Source organism: Manis pentadactyla, chromosome 13, assembly GCF_030020395.1.
Source record: "Manis pentadactyla isolate mManPen7 chromosome 13, mManPen7.hap1, whole genome shotgun sequence".
NCBI lineage: Eukaryota > Metazoa > Chordata > Mammalia > Pholidota > Manidae > Manis > Manis pentadactyla.
Genome location: NC_080031.1, coordinates 52,211,225 through 52,233,682, shown reverse-complemented (window position 1 = coordinate 52,233,682; position 22,458 = coordinate 52,211,225). Strand labels below are relative to the sequence as shown.

Here is a 22,458-nt window from a genome sequence, read left to right as displayed (position 1 = left end):
CCAAAGCTACATATTTCTGGCTCCAATTATGGAAGTACCCCATACCTGTGTGTCAATTTATATACCAGTCAGCAATTTGCTGTGTAACAACCAACCATAAATCTCTATGTCATAGGACAAGATTATATTTTCTCCATTGAAATCCCTTTACATCTTCATTAAAATATAAATTGGTGATTTATGTGTGAGGCTATATCTAGACTCTGCTCCTTTACACTGTTTTATGTGACTATTCTTTCTCCAACACTATACTGTCTTGGTTAATGTAGCTTTATAGTAAGTCTTGAAATGAGACAGTTTAAATCCTCCAACTTTGCCTTTTTCAGAATTGTTTCAGCTCTTGTAGTTCCTTTGATTTTTCCATATACATTTTAGAATTAGCTTCTCAATGTCTACAAAATATCCTGCTATGATATTAAAATTGCATTGAGGGAAAATTGACATCATAGCAACATTCATTCAGACTTTCAACTTATGAACAGGGTATATCTCTAATTTGTTTAGGTCTTTGATTTCTTTAATCAATGTTTTGGAGATTATACACAGAGTTTGCTAAATTTTGGTGTTAAAATATGCCACAGTATTTTATATTATTTGATGTTATTATAATGGCACTATTTGAAAATTGTCAACTTTTTTGGTAATATATAAACTATATATAGAAATGCAATTGATTTTGTAAATTGAACTTGTATTGGCCTTCTATCCATTGACCTTGCTAAACTTACTAATTAGTCCTTGTGACTTTCTCATGGATTCTTTGGCATTTTCTAATATACAATCATGTCGTCTGTGAAGAGAATTACTTTTATTTCTTCCATTCTAATTTTTATGCCTTTATGTCTTTTATTTCTATTTCTTCTCTTATTGCAATGAGTAAAACTTTCAGTATGAAGTCACATAACAGTGGTGAAAGTGGACTTCCCAGCCTTGTTCCTGATACTGTTCTTGATTTATCTTTTCACAATTAACTGTGGTGTTAGCAGGCCATTTTATAGATACTCTTCCTCAGTTTGAGAAAGTTCCCTTCTATTATTAACTATCTGAGGGTTTTTATTAGACATGAATGCTGAATTTTGTCAAATGATTTTCTGCATCTCTTGGGATGAGCATATGTATTTCTTTTATCTACTGATATAGTGAATTAACTTGATTGACTTTTGGATTTTTAACTTCCCTTTCATGCTGAGATAAACCTCACTTTGTCATGTTGTGTTATCTTTTTAACATAATGTTGGATTTCAATTGCTGGTATTTTATTGAAGATCTTTGAATCCATGATACTGAGGGATATTTGGTCTCTAGTTTTTTTGTACTGTCTGTTTCTAATGTCAGATAATGCTGGCCTTAGGAGGTGAGTTGGGAGGCATTCCCTTCTCTTTTATTTTCTGGAAAAATTTGTGTACAATTGTTAAATGTTTGAGAAAACTTGCTGGTGCACCATCTGAGCCTAATATTTTTTTTTCCTGGAAGGGTTTTAGCCACAAATTTTATTTTTAAAGTATGTATTAGATTATTCAAGATATCAGTTTCTTCCTCATGTGTGCTTCATCTTTATGGTCATAATTATCTGTAGGATCTGCAATAATGTCCCCTCCTTTCTTCCTAAAATTGGTAATTTATGTCTCCTCTCTTCTTTATCTTGGCCAGAATAGCTAGTCAGTTAATATTTTTTTTTCAAAGAACCAGTTCTTTGTTTCTTTCTCTCTATCTTTTAAGATTTTCCCATTTCTTGTTTTTTGTTATTTTGATTATTTCCTGGATTGCTTTGCAGGAATCAACACTCAAGGTCATTGTGTTTTAAACTTAAAAAAAACTGTGAATTGCAATAAATATTCATTATATCACATCTCCATATGGGCAACAAAGAGCCCTCATGCATATAATTTAAACAATCTTTCTTGTATTACCTGTGATAAATGTCATTTTCCCCCCAATTCCATTCCATTTTGTTCCAGCCTGGCTGTATTCTCTTTTGCTAAGAAAAAGCTGTTCACAACCTGCCAACTATATCCACTGCCTATTAATAGTTAGTGATATGCAGTTTGAGAAACTTTGCTGAACATGATTCTAATAACAGGTCACATGTACACCACTTTGTGAAGCCCTATACCATGTTTGATCCATGTCATTGATAAAAATGTAAACAAGATAGGCACATTATCTAGTCCTACAGCATATTCCTAGAATTCTCTTGCCAGGTCAAAATGGGCAATTATTGAACATACTTTTCATGTGGTAGTTTATGCATTCATTTGACAAATAATGAACCCAACCCAGGTATCAATTTAGGCATGGGGATATAGCACTGAATAAAACAGAGTCCTTTATCTATGATATTTCTATCTTAGTGAGTAAAAACCATCAGTAAAATAGACAAGTATGTCAAATTATGGTAAGTGCAATGGCAAAAAATAGAACCAGATAAAGAAGAAAGGCATGGCAATGTCGTGCCATCTTATTTGTCAGTGACTGTTTCTCTTAAAAGGTAATGTCTGTGCAAAGAGCTGAAGTAATGAGAAATAACTGGGAAAGAGCATTCCAAACAGAGGGAAGAGCAAGTGCAAAAGCCCTGAGGCAAGATCCTGCTAAGAACTGGAGAGGAGCCTGTAGGGGGAGAGGAGTGGTGGAGATGGGGGCTGAGAGCAGAAAAGCATCCAGGCCTCCAGATCACTCCGCAGCCATGGCAGTGACAGGAGTTCACCCTGAGAGAAAGGGGACGCCATTTGAGGTAGTTTTGCAGCTGAGTTATATGATCCAACCTTACACTTAAAAAGAATTAATCAGTCTGCTGTGGGAGTGTAGAACACAGGGAGGTAAAGTGAGGGCAAAGGAAGGTGGTGGTGGTGACTTGGATCAGGGGGAGAGAGCGACAAGGGTGGTGAGAAGTGATTGGATTCTGTGTTTATCTCAGAAGGTAAAACTCACCAAATCTGATGGTAAATTGTACAAAAGCAGACAAGAATCCAGCCCCCACTCTCTATGATCCCATTTCATGTATTTTTATAACACTTGTTACCATTTAAAATAGTATATTTTGTCTATCTTGTTTTATTATCTTTTTGATTGCTAGATGAGGCACCCACGAGGGAAGAGACTACGTCCGCCTTGTTCATAGCCATATTCCAGCACCTTAGAAACGTGCGTGGCACATATACCTGCTCAATAAATATTTGATTGTATGTATGAGTGAAAATATAGGAATTTGAAATCTAACACGGAGTCCTTAATGTATTTCTGCCCTTTCATGTCTAATTCTACTTCCAGGAATCTATTTTGCGGAAATGCAAAGACTTATCCCTATAGGTATTTGTTAGAGCAACTGACCCTAATAGTGGAAAATTGAACACATTCTAATGGTTCAACAAGAAGAGAACTGGGAACATCTCCCAAATGGCTCAAGGAAGATTTGCCCACGTTCAGGGCAGGATGGTCAGTGGTGGGAAACTGCCCTCTCGGCCGGAGCCTGGCAGGCCCAAGGACACAGGATTATGCCAGCCAGATGGCAGGGTAATGTTAGTTCATTTCAAATCGAGCATTCTAATTACAACTCTTAAAATCTCAAGGGCTTAATTTAAAAAGTTTTACAGCAGTCTTTGAACCAGTTTCTGGGGCCTCATTATGTCGGCTCTCTTCACCATGGCCCAAAGATAGAAGGTGTTAAAGGAGGAAGGTGACTAAGGGACAAAAAAGGAGAAGTGTGTATGATAGAAACACCCAAGGGAAAGTGGAAACGGGCTTTAATTAAAACCAGGCTGGACAATTTGCATCCGTGAGTTTAAAGAAGAGGGCAGCCTTAGAGATTGCTGTGGGAATATGGGCTTGCTCGGCCCCTCAGAGGTGACATTTCAGTAGATGCTGCTGAAGAGCTCATGGCAGGTACTCGCTGCCTTCCTGTGGGAACTCATGCCTGTGCGCACAAATGTGAACACACTGGCATTTACTGTTTTACCGATTAAAGAAACCTACCTTTATTCTGCTGAGTCTTGGAGAAAATAAGTGATATTAGTTCCTTTTAAAAAAAATTTGCACAATGGAGTTCTGAATCCTAGTACCCAATACTAAATTTATTTATTCCCAAATCAAATAATTTCACAGCTGAAAGGTACTCAGACTATTTTGCCCTTTCATTTTACAAATTTTTCAAAAGTGGATTTGGTGGTTCAGTTTAGTGTTACTAAAAATTAATTCTTTAATTTTTTTGAAATTAATTGCCCATTTTTCTAGTAAGTCATTGGCTATATTGTGCTCATGGGTGAAGGTACAGGTAGGGTCCTTTTAAATCTTCTTTAAAACTTTAAAGTAGCCATTACTTGTTTAAACAATCATCTATTTTATTAAAGTATAAAAGTACCTTCCCTATAGTAACATAGGTGGTATCCTTCCTTTGACATTTATACAGTTTGCAAGGAATTCAAGTATTGCAGATATTGGTGCTGCGGCCTCTCAGCCATTGCGCGCGCAGCCTCGCCCTCGCCCCGCCCCCGCCGCAGACTGCTCAGAGCCCGCGGCCGCCGCCTACCCACAGTGCAGCGGGCCTGCGGGGGGACTGGGGCCGGCGCCTACACACAGTGCAGCGGACCTGCCCGGGGTTAGGGGCCGCCAGGGTCTGCGGGTGGGGCGCCAGGGACGGGGCAATCATGGTTAAAATTTTCCTAGGTTTGATAGTCTATAAGTGGGCAAACATAAGAAATGGGCCCCAATAACAAGAAATATACAAGCAGCTCCATCAAGGCACCGCCTACCTGAATTAATGATAATGACAAATAGAAAAATCAAGGAGGATAAAACTGACAGGAACAAGGACGACAGCACTTTTCTCATAGGCAACAATGTAGACACAGATTCACATGGAGTATTATTAGTTTTAGTTTTAATCTGAGAAAAGTAAAGTACACACATTATCATCGCTATGTTTCTAGTCTTCCTGGATGTTTTAACGTATTTTTCAGATTTAGTATGGGACCACTCTATTTATGGTTGAAAGGGAATTTTGCTTTTCTGGTTTTGTTTTATGCTTTTCATTTTATGCTCAGAAAAGCATTTGCAAAACTACTTAAAACATAAGAGTACATAAGGAATGTAGAAACATCAGGAAAATGGGATTTTAAAGCAGTTTGTCCTATGGTTTCCAATATTTTGGACTTCCTGTACATGTTATAACTCATACATGAAAACCCACCTTCTAAATGCTGAGATTATTAATTTACAAATGTCAACACCGACCTCTTAGAGTAACTGCAGGAAGCTCTTAAAGAATTTAGAGCTATTGGGATTATCTATCTAATCATCTATGTACCGACCTACCTACCTTACCTGTACTTTGAATAAAAGCAACAACTTCATCTAATGTGTTACTTTTGTCTGCTTTGAAACACACAAAAGAAACACAAGTGAACATGGTGTGTCATTGTGGCATTACTTTTATGTACCTTATACTCTCAAGTCCACCTCTCAGTAGTAATATGACAGTATTTACATGAATGCTTTTAGAAACAAGAACACTAGTATTTTAAATTCCTGCTTATTGTCACAAAATCAAAAGCTTTTAATAGTGCAAAATATATTACTTAGGATATCATATTTGATTTCCTTTATTGTTATCACATGTGATATTGAGTGTTTTAATAAAGACTTTAGTTTTTTTAAAGAAGTTTAAGGTTACAAAAGAACTGAGGAAGTTAGATACCCCAAATCTCTTCTACTCCCATACAGGCAGTCTCCCCATTATCAACATCCTGTACTACATTTGTTACAACTGATGAACCTACATTAACACATAATTTACCTTACCTCTTGCTGTTGTATGAACCCAAATATTCTATGCGTATTATATATCTGACATTACAATACCACACAGAGTATTTCCACTGCCCTAAAAATCCTGTGTGCTCTGGCTATTCATCTTTTTCCCTCTCCCTTCCTGTGGGAAACCACTATTCTTTCTATTGTCTCTATAGTTCTCCCTCTCCAGAATGTCAGATAGTCTCAGAATCATACAGTATGTAGCCTTTTCAGATTGGCTACTATCACTTACTAATATGCATTTAAAGTTTCTCCATGTCTTTTCATGGTTTGAAAACTCATTTCTTCATAGTACTGAGTTCTAAAAATTAAACAAAAGCTACAAACTATTCTAAGCTATTCTATCTGTAATGGCAAATGTATTTTTAAAATTTTATGCCACCAATTAGGAAAAGTTACACAAAATAAAAAAACTAAATTTCACAAGGTACAACACTGTAATATAGAAATGTTTTAAAATGGGACTTAATTTTCAACATGTAGAAAACTAAAGAACTCTACTTAGTGCACTAAACAGATAATTTTCCTTACTTAAATCACTCTGTGGTAGCCTTTGCAGAGAAGATTCATTTCTTAAAATCTTATTTTACACCATACTGAATACAAATATGCTGGAACTGAGGAAGAAAATGAAGCCAAGCATGGGGAGGATTTTGAATCTCAAAAGGACATAGACATGGACTTTTATAGGCAAATGGAAAAGATCAAATTAATGTAACTCATAAACAGATGATCATATAGAAAATAAGAATAGTAAATGTCAAAAAATGGAATTGGTAAGCATGTAAGAAATGATGTTCTTTGCCCATTTAATAAAATTTGCTAGGAAACTCTTTCATATGTATCACTTTGCAGAATTAATCTTATCTCTGCACCAATTAGTGCAGAGATAAGATTAATATAAAGAGCATTTTTTAAATGACTAAGAGACCTGCAAGACCCATTATTTCCAATTCAGCTTCAAACAAGCTGTACAAAAAACTGAAAATGAATGAAAAAACATTCGAGTATTCATTTTGGGTCAAGTCCCTGACTAACCCCTGCATAGCAAGTGTGCAGGATGGCTCTAAAGAAGGGTAACCAAGGCTTTGAAAACTTAACTGACATTGGAACTGTCACCCACATAAAATGATACAGAATTTGCACTCTCAGCATAAGTACTCATAATCTTATAATATTGAAAATGAATCAGAAACAATTCTAAATTATCCAATAATCAAAGAATCCGAAAATGTGATCAATTTTAAAGGGAAGAGATAACCAACAGATTTTCATGATGATGTAGATATTGGAATTTTCAGAAAATGACTTTAATACAGCTATTACCAACTGTAGTCTATGAGGGAAGACACTTTTGAAATGAGTGGGAAAACAGGAGCACAGAGAGATGTACAAACCATAAGAAGAACCAAAATGAAAAATGTAGACTTGAATTTAAAATAATTAGACTTTTAAAAATCACACAGTGGGCCAAACAGGAGTACTGTCACTGCAAAGGAAAGATACACTGAATCTGAAGGCAAGGAAGTAGAACTTCAATTTGAAGAAGAGAACAAAATTGTAAAAAGGAAAAGTTCTAAAATTCATGCAGAAAATATCTGAAGAAATAATGGCCAAAGTTTTCCAAATTTGGGAACAGATGTATGTATAGATTCATGAAGCTCAGTGAGAGAGTTTTGTAACACATGAACAGGATCTGTATAATAAGAAATGCAGAAATGCAAGTACTGATTAAAGAACAACAAGACCCAAATAAATGGAGAGAAGTTATTTTCATGGCTTGGACTGCCCAACAGACTGAGGATGTCAGTTCTTGACAAAATGATTTGTGGGTTCTATGTGAACCCTTTTAAAAGCCCAACAAAATTTTATTCCACATAAAATAACAAGTTTCCCTTAAACTTTATGTGGAAACACAAAGGAATTTGAATGGCTAAAACACTACTGGAAAAGCAGCAGGAAGTTATAAGCATCAAAAGACCCGCTTTTTAAGACATAGTCACCAATATCTACAGCAAACAGTACAGCATGGGATAGACACAAGATCAGAGACAGAGTGGCAGCACCAGAAACAGACCCACACAAATGTGACAAGAGGATTTTTTGACCAAGGTTACAAAAGTGATTCAGTGGAGGAGGAAGAGCCTTTTTTTAATAAAATGGTGCTGGGACAAGTAGTCATGAATAACCAAGAATTCTGCATCTAAACCTCACACCTCATACAAAAATGAACTGAAGTGGATTAGATATGGAACTATGTATAAAATCTAAAAGCATAAACTTGAAAAGCGAGGAGAAAATCTTTGGTACTTAAGAGTTAGGTGACAAGTTCTTAGACATGACACCAAAGGCAGTCTCCATAAAGGAAAACAGCTGGTATGTCTGGTTCATAAAAATTAAAAATGTTTGTTCTGTGTATGACCATGTCAAGAGAATGAGAACAACAAACCACCAACTGGGAGAAAATATCTTCAAATTACATATACAACAAATAATTCATATCCAGAATATATTAAAAGCTCTATCAATAATAAGCTACCCAACTAATAGACGGGCCAAAAGCTTACACAGACTCACAAAGGAAATATGCAAATGATAAGTACGGAAAAAGATGCTTAGCAACACTAGTCATTAAGGAAACGCATGTTAAAACCACACAAGCCACACACTACTGTGTTCTGTTAAAATGGCTTAAGAACACTCACACTATCACATACTGGTGATGATGAAGGCAAACAGAATTACTCATACATCAGTGGGAATACAGAAATGGTAAGGTCATTATGGAAACTGAGTTTTTAAAGAAGGTACATTCTTACCATATGACCAAACACTAACACTCTTAGGCATTTGTATGAAAAAGACGAAAACAATTTATCACAAAAATCTCGACATAAATGTCACAGCTTAACCTATAATCAAAAATCATGTGAAACAGCATAATGCCCTTGAATATGATAGACTGAACTGTTCTACATCATGAAATGGAATACTCAGCAATAAAAGTAATAGACTATCAATATATGCAACAAACTGGCTGGGTCTTAAGGGTTATGTTTGAAATAAAAAAACATAAAAATCTCACAAGTTTATATACTAAATGACTCCATTTATATAAAATTATTGACGTGAGAAGGAAAAGAGAGATGGGGAGTAGGTAAGTGGTCACCGAGAGTTAGGGAAAGGAAGAGCAGATATAACAGGAGCCACATGAGGGATTTGCTTTGAGGACAACATCTCTTTATCTTGATTGCAATGATGGGCATATAAATCTATACATGGTAAAATGTCATAGAAATATACATGAAAACATAAGCAGAATGACACCTGCCATAGTAGTGAAATCTGAGGAAGGTCTGTAGTCTGGCCTATGGTGTTGTTCCAAACAACTTCCTTGTTCGGATAAATGCGCTGTGATCACGTTGGGGGAGCTGCCTCATGGGGTTTCTGCAACTTCTTGTGAGTTTATGTCAACATTTAAAGGGTTTTTTTTTTAAATTCATCAAATCTTAAATAATATAAACTAAAAAATTTAAAGACCCTATGCAGACACATCATAATCAAACTGCTGATTCTCGGAGGTAAGGAAAACAAATCTCAAAAAGGAATTCAAAATTATTTTCAGCCTCCATTTATGCCAGAAACCATACTAGGTGCTTTTACCTGTGTCTATTACCTTCACAATTCCCATTATTTAAGGTAACATTCTCTTCTCTTTGATGATGAGCACTGACCCAAAAGTGTGCAAAACTGCTAAGAGTTGGTAAAGAATTTAAGCCCAGGTCTACTCTATTGAACTCCAGTTATTTTGTATACATATGTAAACCTTTTCAACACAGCTTCCTAACTAATCAAGAACATAGTATACATACCAAGTGTAAGTATATACCCCTAATTGTTTCAGTACAAACTGAGAGGACTATAGTGTGCTACTCCTTTCTACCCTACACCATGTCAATGATTAAAAAGAAATTATCATGTTAAAGTTAATTTGCATCCATTAAGATACATTAGATTACAAACAACAGTAAATGACTGGCTAATTGAGGCAAAATGATTTATTGAAGGGTTAGTGAGGATGCTTAATCAATTAAAGTAACAGCTAAAACAGCCAAGTCCTTCAAAAAAGAGGAGCTGAAAGGGCCAGTAGTGGTGACTCAGTGGAGGCTGGCCTGCTTCACTTTCACTCTTCTGGGGCCTGAAACATCTGTTTACTTGCAGGAGGATGTCTTAATGCGAGAATGTTTTTGGTCTGGCAGGGAAACGTTCTCATCCTGATTTTCTCCTCCTAGTTCTTGGGCTCTCTTCTTGTGCTTGCTAAGCATCTGAGCAAAGGCACGGTTGAAAACGTGGCAGCTGAAGCGCTCACGGGCTGCATTTTCCACGTGCACCTGCAGGACCTCCAAGCTGCGGAAAACCTGGTAGCAGCCCAGGCACCTGAAGCCGCTGTCCAGGGTCCCCAGCCCCTCGGGTGTCTTGGCCCTGGAGCCCTCCTTCTGGGCTGGAGGCTCCCCTGCACTGCCAGCCAGCTCCCTCCCCTGCAGGGCGTTGTTATCTGAGCTGCACTCTATGTCAGTGAGGTGTTTCAGTGGAGACACATAAGAGGGTCTTCTCAGAAAAGCATTCTGGCTTTTTGGTGTTAAAAAGGCCCCAGATGTTTTTTGGGCCACTTGAGAAAAAACACACTGCACCAGTTTGGTCTTTTCAGAGGTGGGCTCCAACACTTCCACCCCACCCCACCAGACAGTCACATCTCTTTTCAGAAAGACACACCTGTAATAAATTTCCCTGATGGGTGCTGTTTCCGTGTGTTGTGGTAACAGAGAGGACTCACCCTGCTGACTCACAGGGACTGGAGAGGAGGTAGAGGAGGAGGCGGAGGAGGAGGGAGAGGAAGAGGAGGGAGAGGAGGAGGAGGGAGAGGAGGAGGAAGCTTCCCGCTCCTCCCAGACCTGGGGCAGAGTCATCCCAAGGGCCCCAACACGAGGAACATCTTCAGGTAAGTCAGTGATTCCTGGGAAAAGAAGTTTCAAACAAGAAAATTAGAATAAGTGTGTGAAGTCTGTAGAAGTTGCGATGGTCATAAGAATATTCCTATGTGCGCACATGGCCCCCAGGTACACATGTGTGTGAAGTCAAAGAATGCCGTGTGTGGTATATTTTACCTGAGGTATGTTTGTGGTGTGATTCTGTGGGACTGAGGGTGTGGAGGTCTATGTATGTTCTGGGACATAGTTGGTGAGTGTTTCTCACATAGGTAAGGGGGTGGTGAATGACGGTGTACATGTGTGTGTGGTGAGAATACACATGAACAGGGGTGGTACAGGTTCTTATTGTGAAACAGTTAAGATGGAGTGTGTTGGAGGAAGCGTGCCAGGGCTCCCCAGAAGCGCAGCTCCCTGAGGGGCTGATGGCTTTGAGCTGAAGCTTTTATGGGTGAGGTGGTATGTGGAAAATAAAGACTGCACATGAAAGTGCATTCCCATCAGGACATTAGGAGTTTTTGAGCATGTACGATGGCTCTAAGGGAGCTAAAACAAGCTACCTGTGTGAAACGGTGTACATTATTATGGGTTAGTCTGTAGACAGCAGTGTCTGAGAATGATTGTGTGAGGAGGGAAGGCTCAAGTGTGTATCTGTGTAACACTTGTAGAGAATGGGAAAGACGCATCTGGGATGAAGGCATGTGCATATGAGAAAGTGAAAAGGAATAATGCGGCTGTACCTGGTATGGAGGAATATAGGGTGTATGTGTGTGTGTGAGAGAGAGAGAGAGAGAGAGAGTTTGTGCTGATTTTAGGAAAGAGGTGGTAACTGAATTCCCACACTGTTATCAGCACAGCCCACTGCCTCACTCACAGCTGTCCCAGTGTGCACATGGGGAACTGTCCTATCCTTGAAGGCACACCCCCAATTTGTCCCTCCACAGAGGCCTCAGTCTTACTTCCTCTGCCCTGAAGCCCTTTCCTCTTTTTGAAGGGAACGTAGGGATTGGGATGAGCAGCTCAGCTACTCATCCTGTCCAACCTTTGTGAGCTTCCTTATCATCCTCATCAGCAACACGAAGCTTTCCTCTACATTTCCAGTAAAAAGATTATGCCTTTAAATTCACAAACTTAAGTAAATAAGTAGGTAAATCATTATTCCTGACAAAATAACAAACACATTTAGCCCCTTTCCCTGTTTAAAAACTTTAGTTACGCCTGCAACCAAATGTTTACTTCTCAAAATATATTCACTTTCTCCTTTAGGTGGTTAGAGTGTGTCTGGTAGGTTACATTGGTGTGGGGAAGGGAAAACTTAGTGTGTGTTGTTTTTTGAGACAGCTCATGTGCGTACCAAGTTTGGCAAGTATAGTTTGATGTGTATGTGCCTGTCATGTTTCTTCAACAAGCTTATGTTGTGAGTCTAGAGATGAGATGGCCCAGTTAGGTGTGTGCGTGTGAGTGTGAGCAGCTGTGGGTGTGATGGAGGATCATGCCTGTGTGCTTATGAGGACAGGAGTGGGTGGAGGCAAGAACTGAGGGGCCACTTTCAAATCTGTGGCCACTCTTCATGCATGAGAGGACGCACATGAAGGAGCTTTGTTTGCCTCTGTAAGACAGGAGGAAACTACGGGTTCCTGCGTGGGTGCTTCATTATGGACCTTTCTGGCTCCCTCCAGCTCGCTGTGAGAGATTTGTGACACTGTGACCAGTGGAGCACACCTGCTCAGGTTCAGCCTGAGTTAGTCTGCCTGTTTCTCTGTCACTCTGTCAGCTTTGCTACCTTTTTCAATATGGCCCTGTCTGATATTCTTGCACTTTTGGGCACTTGTCCTTGTTGAGATTTCCCTTGAATCTCAAGCTGGTGCCTTATGTACATGCATTGACTCTCACTGAGAGCAGAAAGAAACGTTGTCATCTTTCTGTGTTCTCTCATGTCTGGACAGGGGTTTGTATCAGCTTCTATCTCGTCAACCAGGGAATCGCAGGCTGATCTCTGGGCCATTCTCACACATCATTTTCCCACCTCCAGGTTAAACACCTTTACTTACCGCTATTCTCGTAGTCAGAGAGAGAGGAGGAGTAATCTGAGGTAGAGGTATTTTCTAATTCCTTCTGGGGAAGATTACCAGGCTCTCCAATATGCTTTTGTTTCTTGAAGATCTCTGTTAAATTGAATGAAAAGTAAAGGAATATAGACACTCTTGGTTTTTTTTTGCTTTTCCAAGTTTTTTTTTTCCTTAGGTTTACCTGACTACATATGTCATTGGGTTAAGCACATTATGTTTTCATTGTCACAGTCTGAATAAGATCCCCCGCCCATATACTATTCCCCAGAACCTATGAATGTTAACCTTATGATGCCACTGGGACTCTGCAGATGTGATTAAATTAAGGAAGTATTTGAAATGAATTCCTTTCGATGGCAGGGAAACAGAGCCCTAGGCTCCCAAGTTGCAGAGGAGGAGATTGCAACTGGGCCCAAAGTATACCTTTCTCTCTGGCTGAGCAGAGACACTGACCTAGATTTCTACAGGTCTGATCGGACTAGACTTTAGCAGCTCTTCCATTTTACTCACCAGCACAAGAGGCTGAGTCAAGAGAGGAGCCAGACGTGTAGTATTCAGATCCACAGGGTCCATCATTTCCCTCAGGACCCACAGTTTCATCTTCCAAATACCAAAGCAGTGCACCCAATGCCTGGAGCTTTGAGACTCCTGGAAAATGGAGCGAAGTAACAGAGCAGCTGGTTCCATTCTGTTCCCTCCTACTCTTCCTCCTAATGTAGTATCCCCACATTCCTTCCCTCATGGAAATACTGATTTTGCCCTAAACATTTATCTTTGGCTTGGACAGAGAATGGGCATATTACAGCTTTCTGGGTTACTCTCTGGAACCTGTAGTCCAGGCTCCTCACACTCACTCACCTTGCTTAAGACTTTTGATACCAGTTGCTTTCCTCTACCATTTTTTGTGTGTGTGGGTGTGCCCTTTGCACTCCCCCTCGTAGATTTACAACCTCACATGAAACAATTGGTGAATTTTTATATTTGCAGAATTTATTTTATATTATTTGTCACTGTCTTTGTTTTGCTGACCAAGCTCACTTTTCCTCAGTGAATTAAAATGACCTCCATCTCCAATGAATGTGTCAGGTGTGTGCATCATGCGCACACTGTGGCAGAATGGTGTGATGAATATCATGTGTGTTGTGTGCATAAATTCTTAACATGATGATTTAAACTAGGTTAGGGTTTAATGTGTGACTGATCTGGTGTTTGCACAGTTGAATATGGAGTGAGTCCTGTGTGCGTGAGAATGGCATGTGTGCTTTGTGTCTGTGTTTCAGGTCAGCACGTATCTATGTGTGCAGACTGCGTGTCCTACAATTATGGATTTGTGTGTGCGTGTTTCACATGTTCTTAGGTGGCTTAGATGTGCAACAGAATTATTGGGAGTATTCTCTTTGAGACTAGTGGAATTAATGTATCTGTGAAATCTAAAGTAACAGTGAAAGAACCGAAGGATATGAGAATCAACGGCTGTAAGAGAAAGAATATATGAGTTTTCAGAATACAGAACTGTTTGATTCCAAAGTAAATGAGGGTGCAGGAAAGAGTGTGCAAGAATAAATGTAGAGCAACATATGATTGCATTACAAAGTAAAATCTTGAAAGATTGAGGTCTAAAGAGTTGAGATAGAATACAGACACTAAAACCTAGGACTTTAAATCTGAGGCATTCACCAAACAGACATATGTCCATATAGCAAAAACATGTAATAGAATTTTCAGAATATCTTCTTTTAGAGTAACCCTAGACTGAAATGTAACCCAAATGCTCATAAAAGTATGATCAATAAAGACACTATTTATATGCCAAGAATGAATGAACTACAGTCACATATAACACGGATGATGATTACAAACACAGGTACAGAGAGTGAAAAGAAGTAGACGTAAAGCATGTGTTGTGCACTCCTATTTACATAACATTAAAACGTAGGGACAACTAATGAAGCACTTTGGTAATCAGAGGAATTATCACTCTTTGGTTGGGACAAAAACAGATTAGAGAACTTAGATGCATGTGAAAGATGACAAGGAAGTGAATGATCAAGACAGGGGGTGCTGATAGGTCTGTATAGGGTTGAACTTGAGAACATCAACTATGAGAAGGTACCTCTGTGCTGGGGTCTTGAACCAGGTGTGTCTATACTCAGGTCAGGACCTGAGGATCCTACGACGTTGTGCCTGCTTTAGGCTATTAGTGCTGTCACACCTTCTTGGTAATATAACCTGTCCTGGTCCAGTTCATATCGACATGTTCTTCAATGTTTCTCTGATACACCTCATCCCCATAGGCCCTCTTCCACCATTTCCTCAAATACCTCACTGCTCTCCCCTTGTCTCCTTCTGCTCTCGCCAATCCTTCTAAGTATTTTCCCTTGGAATTTACTACTTCTGCTGGGGATTATATTAACGAAGATGGAGACGCATTTTGAGTTTCTTTCTGTACTGTGCAGCCTTGTGCTGACTGATGAGCAGAATCACTCAGCTCATCTCTGGGCTCTGCCTAGATCCCCACTGTCCTTTGCATCCCACTCAATAGTCCCTTCTTACCAGCACCAGCAGGCTTGTTCTCACAAGGAACTCAGGAGACGCACTCTGAAGCAGCAGCAGCAGCTTCCGTTGCTTTCGGACCTGGTACATATTAAGAAAGGCATTACGCTAGAAATTACTGTCTTCCCCTTGGCTTACTTATGCTATATATATGTGTATGTGCGAATTGGTGTGAATATGCTTTACATGCTTCATAGTTTACACAAAATACATCTCTGAACACGCACTATTTGTATTGAATCTGAATTGCAGACAGACTCACTTCCCAAGCCTCCACCCCAAGGCCCCACTGGGTTGTGCTGAAACCCAAATGTCACATTCCCTTCATGAACCCCCACTGGGACCCTGGGTCCTGGTCCTGGTCTGTCCCCTCCTGCTGCTGAGCACTGGCTCTTCCTCATAGGACCTATTTACTTTTTAAACCTCACAGTCTCAACTATTTCAGTTTCCCATTTTTTCTAGAAAGAACCAAACTTTCTCAGTTCAACCATTGTGGTTAAATGGTATTGTATGTACATATGTGTGCAAGTGCGTGTGTGTGTCCTGCTGGTCTTTTCCTTACATTTTATAAAGGAGCCTTACATTTACATCTCTATGCTCTGAGACAATGAAAGAAAGGTCTTCATGTTGGAGACAATCTAAGAAATCAAGTCATTTTCTACCTGACTTCACACTCTCATCCCCACACCTCCAATTTTAGGTTCTCAAACTTTTTCCTAATTACTTACCTCTATGAGCCACACATTCTTCATAAACTGGAAAAAGTATTATTGGAAAATGTATAACAATATCCACTTACTTAACAAATGCCCTCAGTTTTGTAAAAAAAGAAATAAAGGGAAATACATTATATAAGAAAAGTTATAGTAATCAATCACTACATCTGTGATACAGTAACCCAGAGTGGCACGATGTAGGAAACACAGGTCCTACACCACAGAGACAAGGACCTAGTCACAGGAACCTGCTCTTGACCCTCAGATTATCTATTTCCTTAGAAAGACCGGTGCACCCACAATTCTCCTCCCTCCAGCCTTCCTGCCCTTTCTCTCCCATAACTAGAAATCCTCGCTCTTTTTCTTTAGAAGAGTTTTTAGATCCCCAATGCTCATAAAATATCACAGACACACCTCCTGACATCCTGGCAGCTTTGAGGAAACGTGTGGTTTCAAGATGTTTCCTTTTCTGTTTACGCTTCATGGCTCAGCACTTCAGAGAAGTGTGCCTTCCTCCCTGGAACTCTGCTTCCAGAGGTTCAAGTGATGGCAGCCAAGAAACAAGTCAGTATATCCAACAACAAGCAACTGGAAAGGCTCTCTCCGCACTCACTATCCAAGAACGACAAGCAACTATAGAGGCTCTCTCCGCACTCAGTCACTCACTGGCCTGGCCGGTGCTTAAGTACACCAGAGGGGCCATTATGATGTGAGACAGGGATCCAGAGCATTCTGACACGGGCATCAGAGCAAACCACTGAAAGGCGGGGAGGGGGGCCCTTTTACCCAACACAAACTCTTATCAACTTGAATTTTTTTCTTACACTTCATATCAAAACTTGGGAACCAATGATGTGGATTAAACAAAAGATCATTACTTTATGTATCTAGGGTAACCACATTGCTAAATTTCCCCAAGGGTGAGATTAAGGCATTACCTGAACCAGGCTTAGAACCTTCCTGCCCCATATAACATGGTAACTGTCATATCTTAGCAGTACCATATAATATATACAGATAAGTTATATGTGAGGTGTATGTGAATAGTTGGTTTGCGAACACCTTGTGATTCCACACAGCTCCAGCATTTATTGAATTTTCCCCATTATAGGGAACAGGCTCATGTATTTCAACAACCCATTGTCTCTTTTGAAACTCTTCCCCATCATTTCCCCAGAGCCTTCATGGAAATAGGAAGCCCCTGGCTTTACATCACATGGCCCTCATCCTGAATCCTGTACTTGTCAAGCATGAAGGCTTCATTCACCAGCTTCTGTTCTAGGCCCCAGTCTCCTGGAAACCCATGGGCTCTGCAAAGGGCTTGAAATCTAGTTAGCTAAATTCTACTTCCAACTTCCCACTGACTGTCTGCTCCCAGAGAGGCAATATGTATTTCCCTCAAACTAAGCAGTTGCTCTAGAGCCAGGCAGTGATCCAGCCAGCTTCAGCATTCTTTACCTCAAGCAGGTCCTGCCTCACACTGTTCCACACACATGGGCTCGGACTCTTGCAGCCACTAAACGGTAGGCACATTTCCCAAGACAGTCTCAGCCTTGTCAGCTACCGGAAAAACCCAAACCAAAAATTAGATACTATTTTACACATACCAAATTGGTAAAAATTAGATCAACCTATACAAATAATTGTAAGGATATGGATTAAAAAAAGGAACCTTCATGATATAAAAGGAAGTATCCACCTATGTAGCTGTGTTGGAGAACAATTAGCCAATATTTAATGAAATTAAATATACATATAACCTATGAGCCTATAATCTCATTCTATAACATGATCTTTACAAGGGTGATATTCACAGCATTATTTATAATGGAAAGGAAGTGGCATTTTAGTTTCTAACTCAGAAAGAATGGATAAGCAACATATGGTTGATAAATACAACAGAATACATTTCCAAGAATAAAAGCCATGCCCATTATACTATATGCCTATAGGTCAGGGCATCAAGAAGGAACTGGAGATCAGGAACAAAAAGAAAATATAAATCAATGAAATAACCATAAGCTAGTGACTAAGGAGAATTCTTAAGTTAGTAGTCAATAATTAACTAAAGACAGAAAAAAATCTTTCTCAAAAATAAAATGGTTCAGATTAGGTCTATAACTAAGAGAAAGAATTATTCTAAACATGCCCTATAGTATGAGCTTCCTATTGCTGTTACAGCAGATTACCACTGTGTAAGGGGCTTAAAATAAAAATTTATTATCTTGCAGTTCTAGAGATCATAATTCCATTATGGGTCTTACTGCATAAAATCAAGATGTTAGTAGAACTGGTCCCACCTGGAGGCTGTAGGGGTGACTGTGTTCCCTTTTCCAGTTTCTAGAGGCTGCCTACATTGCTGGCGCACCTTCATTTCCTTCATCTTTACAATACATCACTACAACATCCACTTCCACTGTCACATGGCCACTCTCTCTCTGTCTCCCCTACCTCCTCCCATAAGAACTCTTGTGATTACATCATCCCCACCCAGGCAATCCAGGATAATCTTCGCTTTTCAAAACCTTGAAATAAATCCTACCTAAAAAGCCTCTTTTGACACTTGCAGTAACATATTCACAGGTTCCAGGGATGAGGAGGTTGACTTCTTTTTCAAGGGGGTGAGTGGAGAGAAATTTTTTTCTCAGCTCCCACACCAAGACAAGCACAGAGTGTCAGAGTAAATTCACCAGCAGTAAAATACAGTAGGCTGAGTGAGAATGGAAATCCCTAATTAAACAAGAGCAATAGGAAAAAAAGAGAGCATAGCAACTAGGTAAACATATTGAGGAAAACAAAGTTGAATGAAATAAAGAAAAAAAAAACCTGTTTGAAAAATGTAACCCAAGAAATAGACAAAGAAGTACATTAGCATTCTTCATGCCATAAAACTGGCAACTGGCTTCAGTACAACAAGGGCGTCAAGACAAGATGACAAGCCAAAGCAAAGAAATAAAATTGGAAAGCGGGGGGGGGGGAGGAATAAAAAGCTAAACAAGGTCAAATAGGATGAATTAACAACTTAAGACCAGAAAGAAACAGAATAACAGAATAAATCTTCCAACTGAAAAACTGACATATCTACTTGAGAGCAGTTATAAAGGGAAGGGCAAATACACAATGAGAAGACAGATAAAGAAAGGTGAAATGATGTAACGTAACAATAAAAAGGTCAACCAATAAACCAGACAATTATGCAAGATATGCCACAGTAAAACGCCTCTTGCAATGAAGACCTGAAACCACAACTTCCTAAATTGCAGTTATTTTTTTTTTCCTTGAAGGATAAAACAAAATTCTTCAGGTATCCTAAGACGAAAAGCAAGTCATAGCAACTGCTAAACATCAAGCTGGCTTTACTCTTCCATAAAGCAACATGCATTGCTTGCAAATAGTAGAGAAATAGTAGAGTATCTGCATATGCTGAGAAAAAGAAGGTGTAATACTGCAGTATGATCTGCAGACAAGTTGTTTTCAAGTGTAAAAGCAACTGGCAAAAATTGTCAAATGTGCATTAAAAAAATATTACAAGAGTCACTCCTGAAAAAGTCACTTAACTCTGCCACAGAGCCAACTCAAAACATGAATGGAAATGCCATGGAAAAGAAACAGAAACGAAATACAAATGAAATGCTTCATGCCAAAATACAGTACAATATTGACAATAAGCACCTGAGGGTGGAGATGGGAGTGGGAATTGATTGACCCAACTGCGTTGCACTAATTCCTATGAAGAAAGTTTGGATCTCGGAACCTCAAGGGCCAACCTAGGTCCCCTGCTCTAGACTTTGTCATCCTTTTCTGTCTTTTCCTGTGCACAGCACTAACTAAAATCTAAAGTTCCTGTGCACCATGTTTGTCATCTCTGTGCTTTTGCTCAGTCAGTGTTCCCACAGCTTGTGTAAACCAAGTGGAGAGTATATACACATGTGCTTGCACACTCACAGACGGTAACCAGAATGATATACAAGAGCCTGGAATCTTGGTTGTCTGTGAAGGGGAAGCCAGGAACTCAGGGAGGAAGACACGCCTCCTTCTGCAATGCTGGAGTTTTAAACTTACAGGTATGCAATTCCTAGATTTACCAATATTAGAATTTTAAAAAGTAGGGCTTGAAAGAACTGTGCCTATAGAGCCCATATATACGGTCTATACAGGATAGGCTTTGAAAGAACGGTCACTGCTGTCCCCAGCACTGGGGTGCCAGCACTCAAAAGGTGAAAGAAGGGGGACTACCCAGGTGGAAGGCAGTGTGGATGCTACGGGCCAGAAGGCGGCGCTACAGAGCACAGGCCGGGCCCCGCCTGTGGAGAGCAGCCGGTTCTCAGAAAGTGACGCTCATAGTTTCAGTAAACACTCAAGAGCTGCCGCATCTGATTGCTGTTCCCTTCAGAGCGGTCGGCTGACAGTCGGGATAATTTGGGGAACCCTTGAGCTCAGGTTCAGGGCTTAAAATATGTGTCAGGACCTCCTGCGGGACCCTCAGAGTGGAGCGCGTTACTCACTGGCGGCAAACACTTGCCTAGAGAGAAAGGACCCAAGCTTTTCAAATAGTCAGATTTGTCATCTGGCCACAACTTTGGTTAGAGAAGCGACAGATTAAGTCAGGCAATCTTTGAGAAAAAAAACAAAGCGTACAACCACAGCAGATGTGCCCTGATGCTTACTGAAAATGGGCTCTGACAGAGGAGCCCTGCAAGGGAGCCACAGAGGCTGCGCCTGGGCAGCACGGCTGGAACGGGATAGGCCGCGGCAGGGAGCCAGCGCTCCCCAGGGGGCGGGGTCTGTCTGTTGGCTGGGGCGCGCGCGGAGGCCGGGCGGCTCGGCTCCTCCGGCGCGGCCGCTGCCCCGCACGCGCCCGGGGGCCGGGCTCCCCGACGCTGGGCCAGAGGCGGCTGTCGCTGGGGAGCCGGCCCGGGGCGCGGCGCGGGCTCGGGGCCGGCGGGCGGCGCCGCGGACGCCCGCGCTCCCACTCCCAGCGCCCGGCCGTGGCCGGCGGGCTGTCGGGAACCGGAGGTCGCGCTCGGGTTCCACCAGCGACAGCCACCGGGCCCGCCGACCTGTCCTCCTCGGCCTCCGGAACCTCGGCCGCCATCTCCGCCCTCTGCCTGTCTGGACCTCGCGGCCCTCCGCCCAGGAGGCCATGCGGCGGGGCGACCAGGGCCCGCGCACTGCACCTGCGGCCGAGACGGCCCCAGAAGAGCGGCTGCGGCGGCGACCCCAGGCAGGGCTGCTCCGAGGGCGGGGAGCGGAGCGCAAGCTCTCAACGCCTCTGGGGCAGACCCAACAGGCAAAGAAATTCCCTTGCCCCCAGTGGGGCCAGGTGGGGGAGGCATTTACCCCCCAACTTTGAAGAGCAAAATACATCAACAGAACTGTTCCTGTGGCCAAAAATGGAAGTTTATATTTAGGAATTTAAGAATTTTGATGTAAAAGCTTTCTAAATGTGTAGGCTTCTTAACCAACATGCAAAATCTAATTAGGTACCTCAGATACTTAATGGAATTAAGTAAATTTATTGGTGCATATTAATTCCTAATCTAACATTTTTAGTGTCATTCCTGATGGAATTCACAAATTGCTTAAAAACATGCAAGAACGAAATCTCCCAGATGAGCATTACTATCTACAGAGAAGAGCTACACTCTGGCAAATTACATCACAAATTTAATTTTAAATAAAACTGAATACCTCCCTCCCCACCCCTAACCACTCACTATAGCTGTTATCATATTACTGAAAATACTGACTCCTGAAGAAGACACCTTTTGTTCTTAATAAAACAAAGTCTTAAAGTAAAGACATCATTTTACACTACATCAAATTGGCAATTAATAAAGTTTGGAGAATAAAAATGCTAAAATGTTATTTTTTTATTGCAGTTCTAATTGAACTAATTGGATAAATCTAAAGTGGACAGGTTTAATGTTTCAATAAGAATTCTCATTTCTTCAGCTATCTGTTGTCATCTGGAATTTCTGATGATGACATTTTGTCATTTTTGATAGCTCCCTTTTACTACATTCTGGGAGTGAAATAATAAGAGATGCTCAGGACTAACGTACTGAATTAGAACTCAGTAATGGAAAAACATAAAGTGTTTACAAGAATTAATAAGCTATGAGGCTACTTTACCAATTTAAAAGGTGGACATCGGTGACACATATTTAAAATCACTGTGTGCAATGAAATGAAACAAAAGCATAGTATGACAAATAAAGTGACTACAACAGTGACAGAATCCTGATCGGGTCATGATTTGGAATATTTCAGTTCAGGGTCTTCTCAGTAGATGGAATTAAATCTTGAGATGGAATTAAATCTCACTGA

General features: G+C 40.5%; 1 protein-coding gene across 1 annotated transcript; it reads right to left on the bottom strand.

The window, feature by feature from the left end:
• Positions 1–10,695: 10,695 nt before the first annotated feature.
• LOC118920009 (uncharacterized) lies at positions 10,696–21,282 on the bottom strand. Its single transcript, XM_057490600.1, has 6 exons — positions 20,767–21,282; positions 17,587–17,688; positions 15,413–15,493; positions 13,370–13,507; positions 12,842–12,955; positions 10,696–10,819 (listed from the first exon to the last, which is right to left on the bottom strand). The coding sequence occupies exons 1-5, from the start codon at positions 21,271–21,273 to the stop codon at positions 12,896–12,898; spliced, it is 888 nt and encodes a 295-aa protein (XP_057346583.1). The 5' UTR covers positions 21,274–21,282; the 3' UTR covers positions 10,696–10,819; positions 12,842–12,895.
• Positions 21,283–22,458: the final 1,176 nt, after the last annotated feature.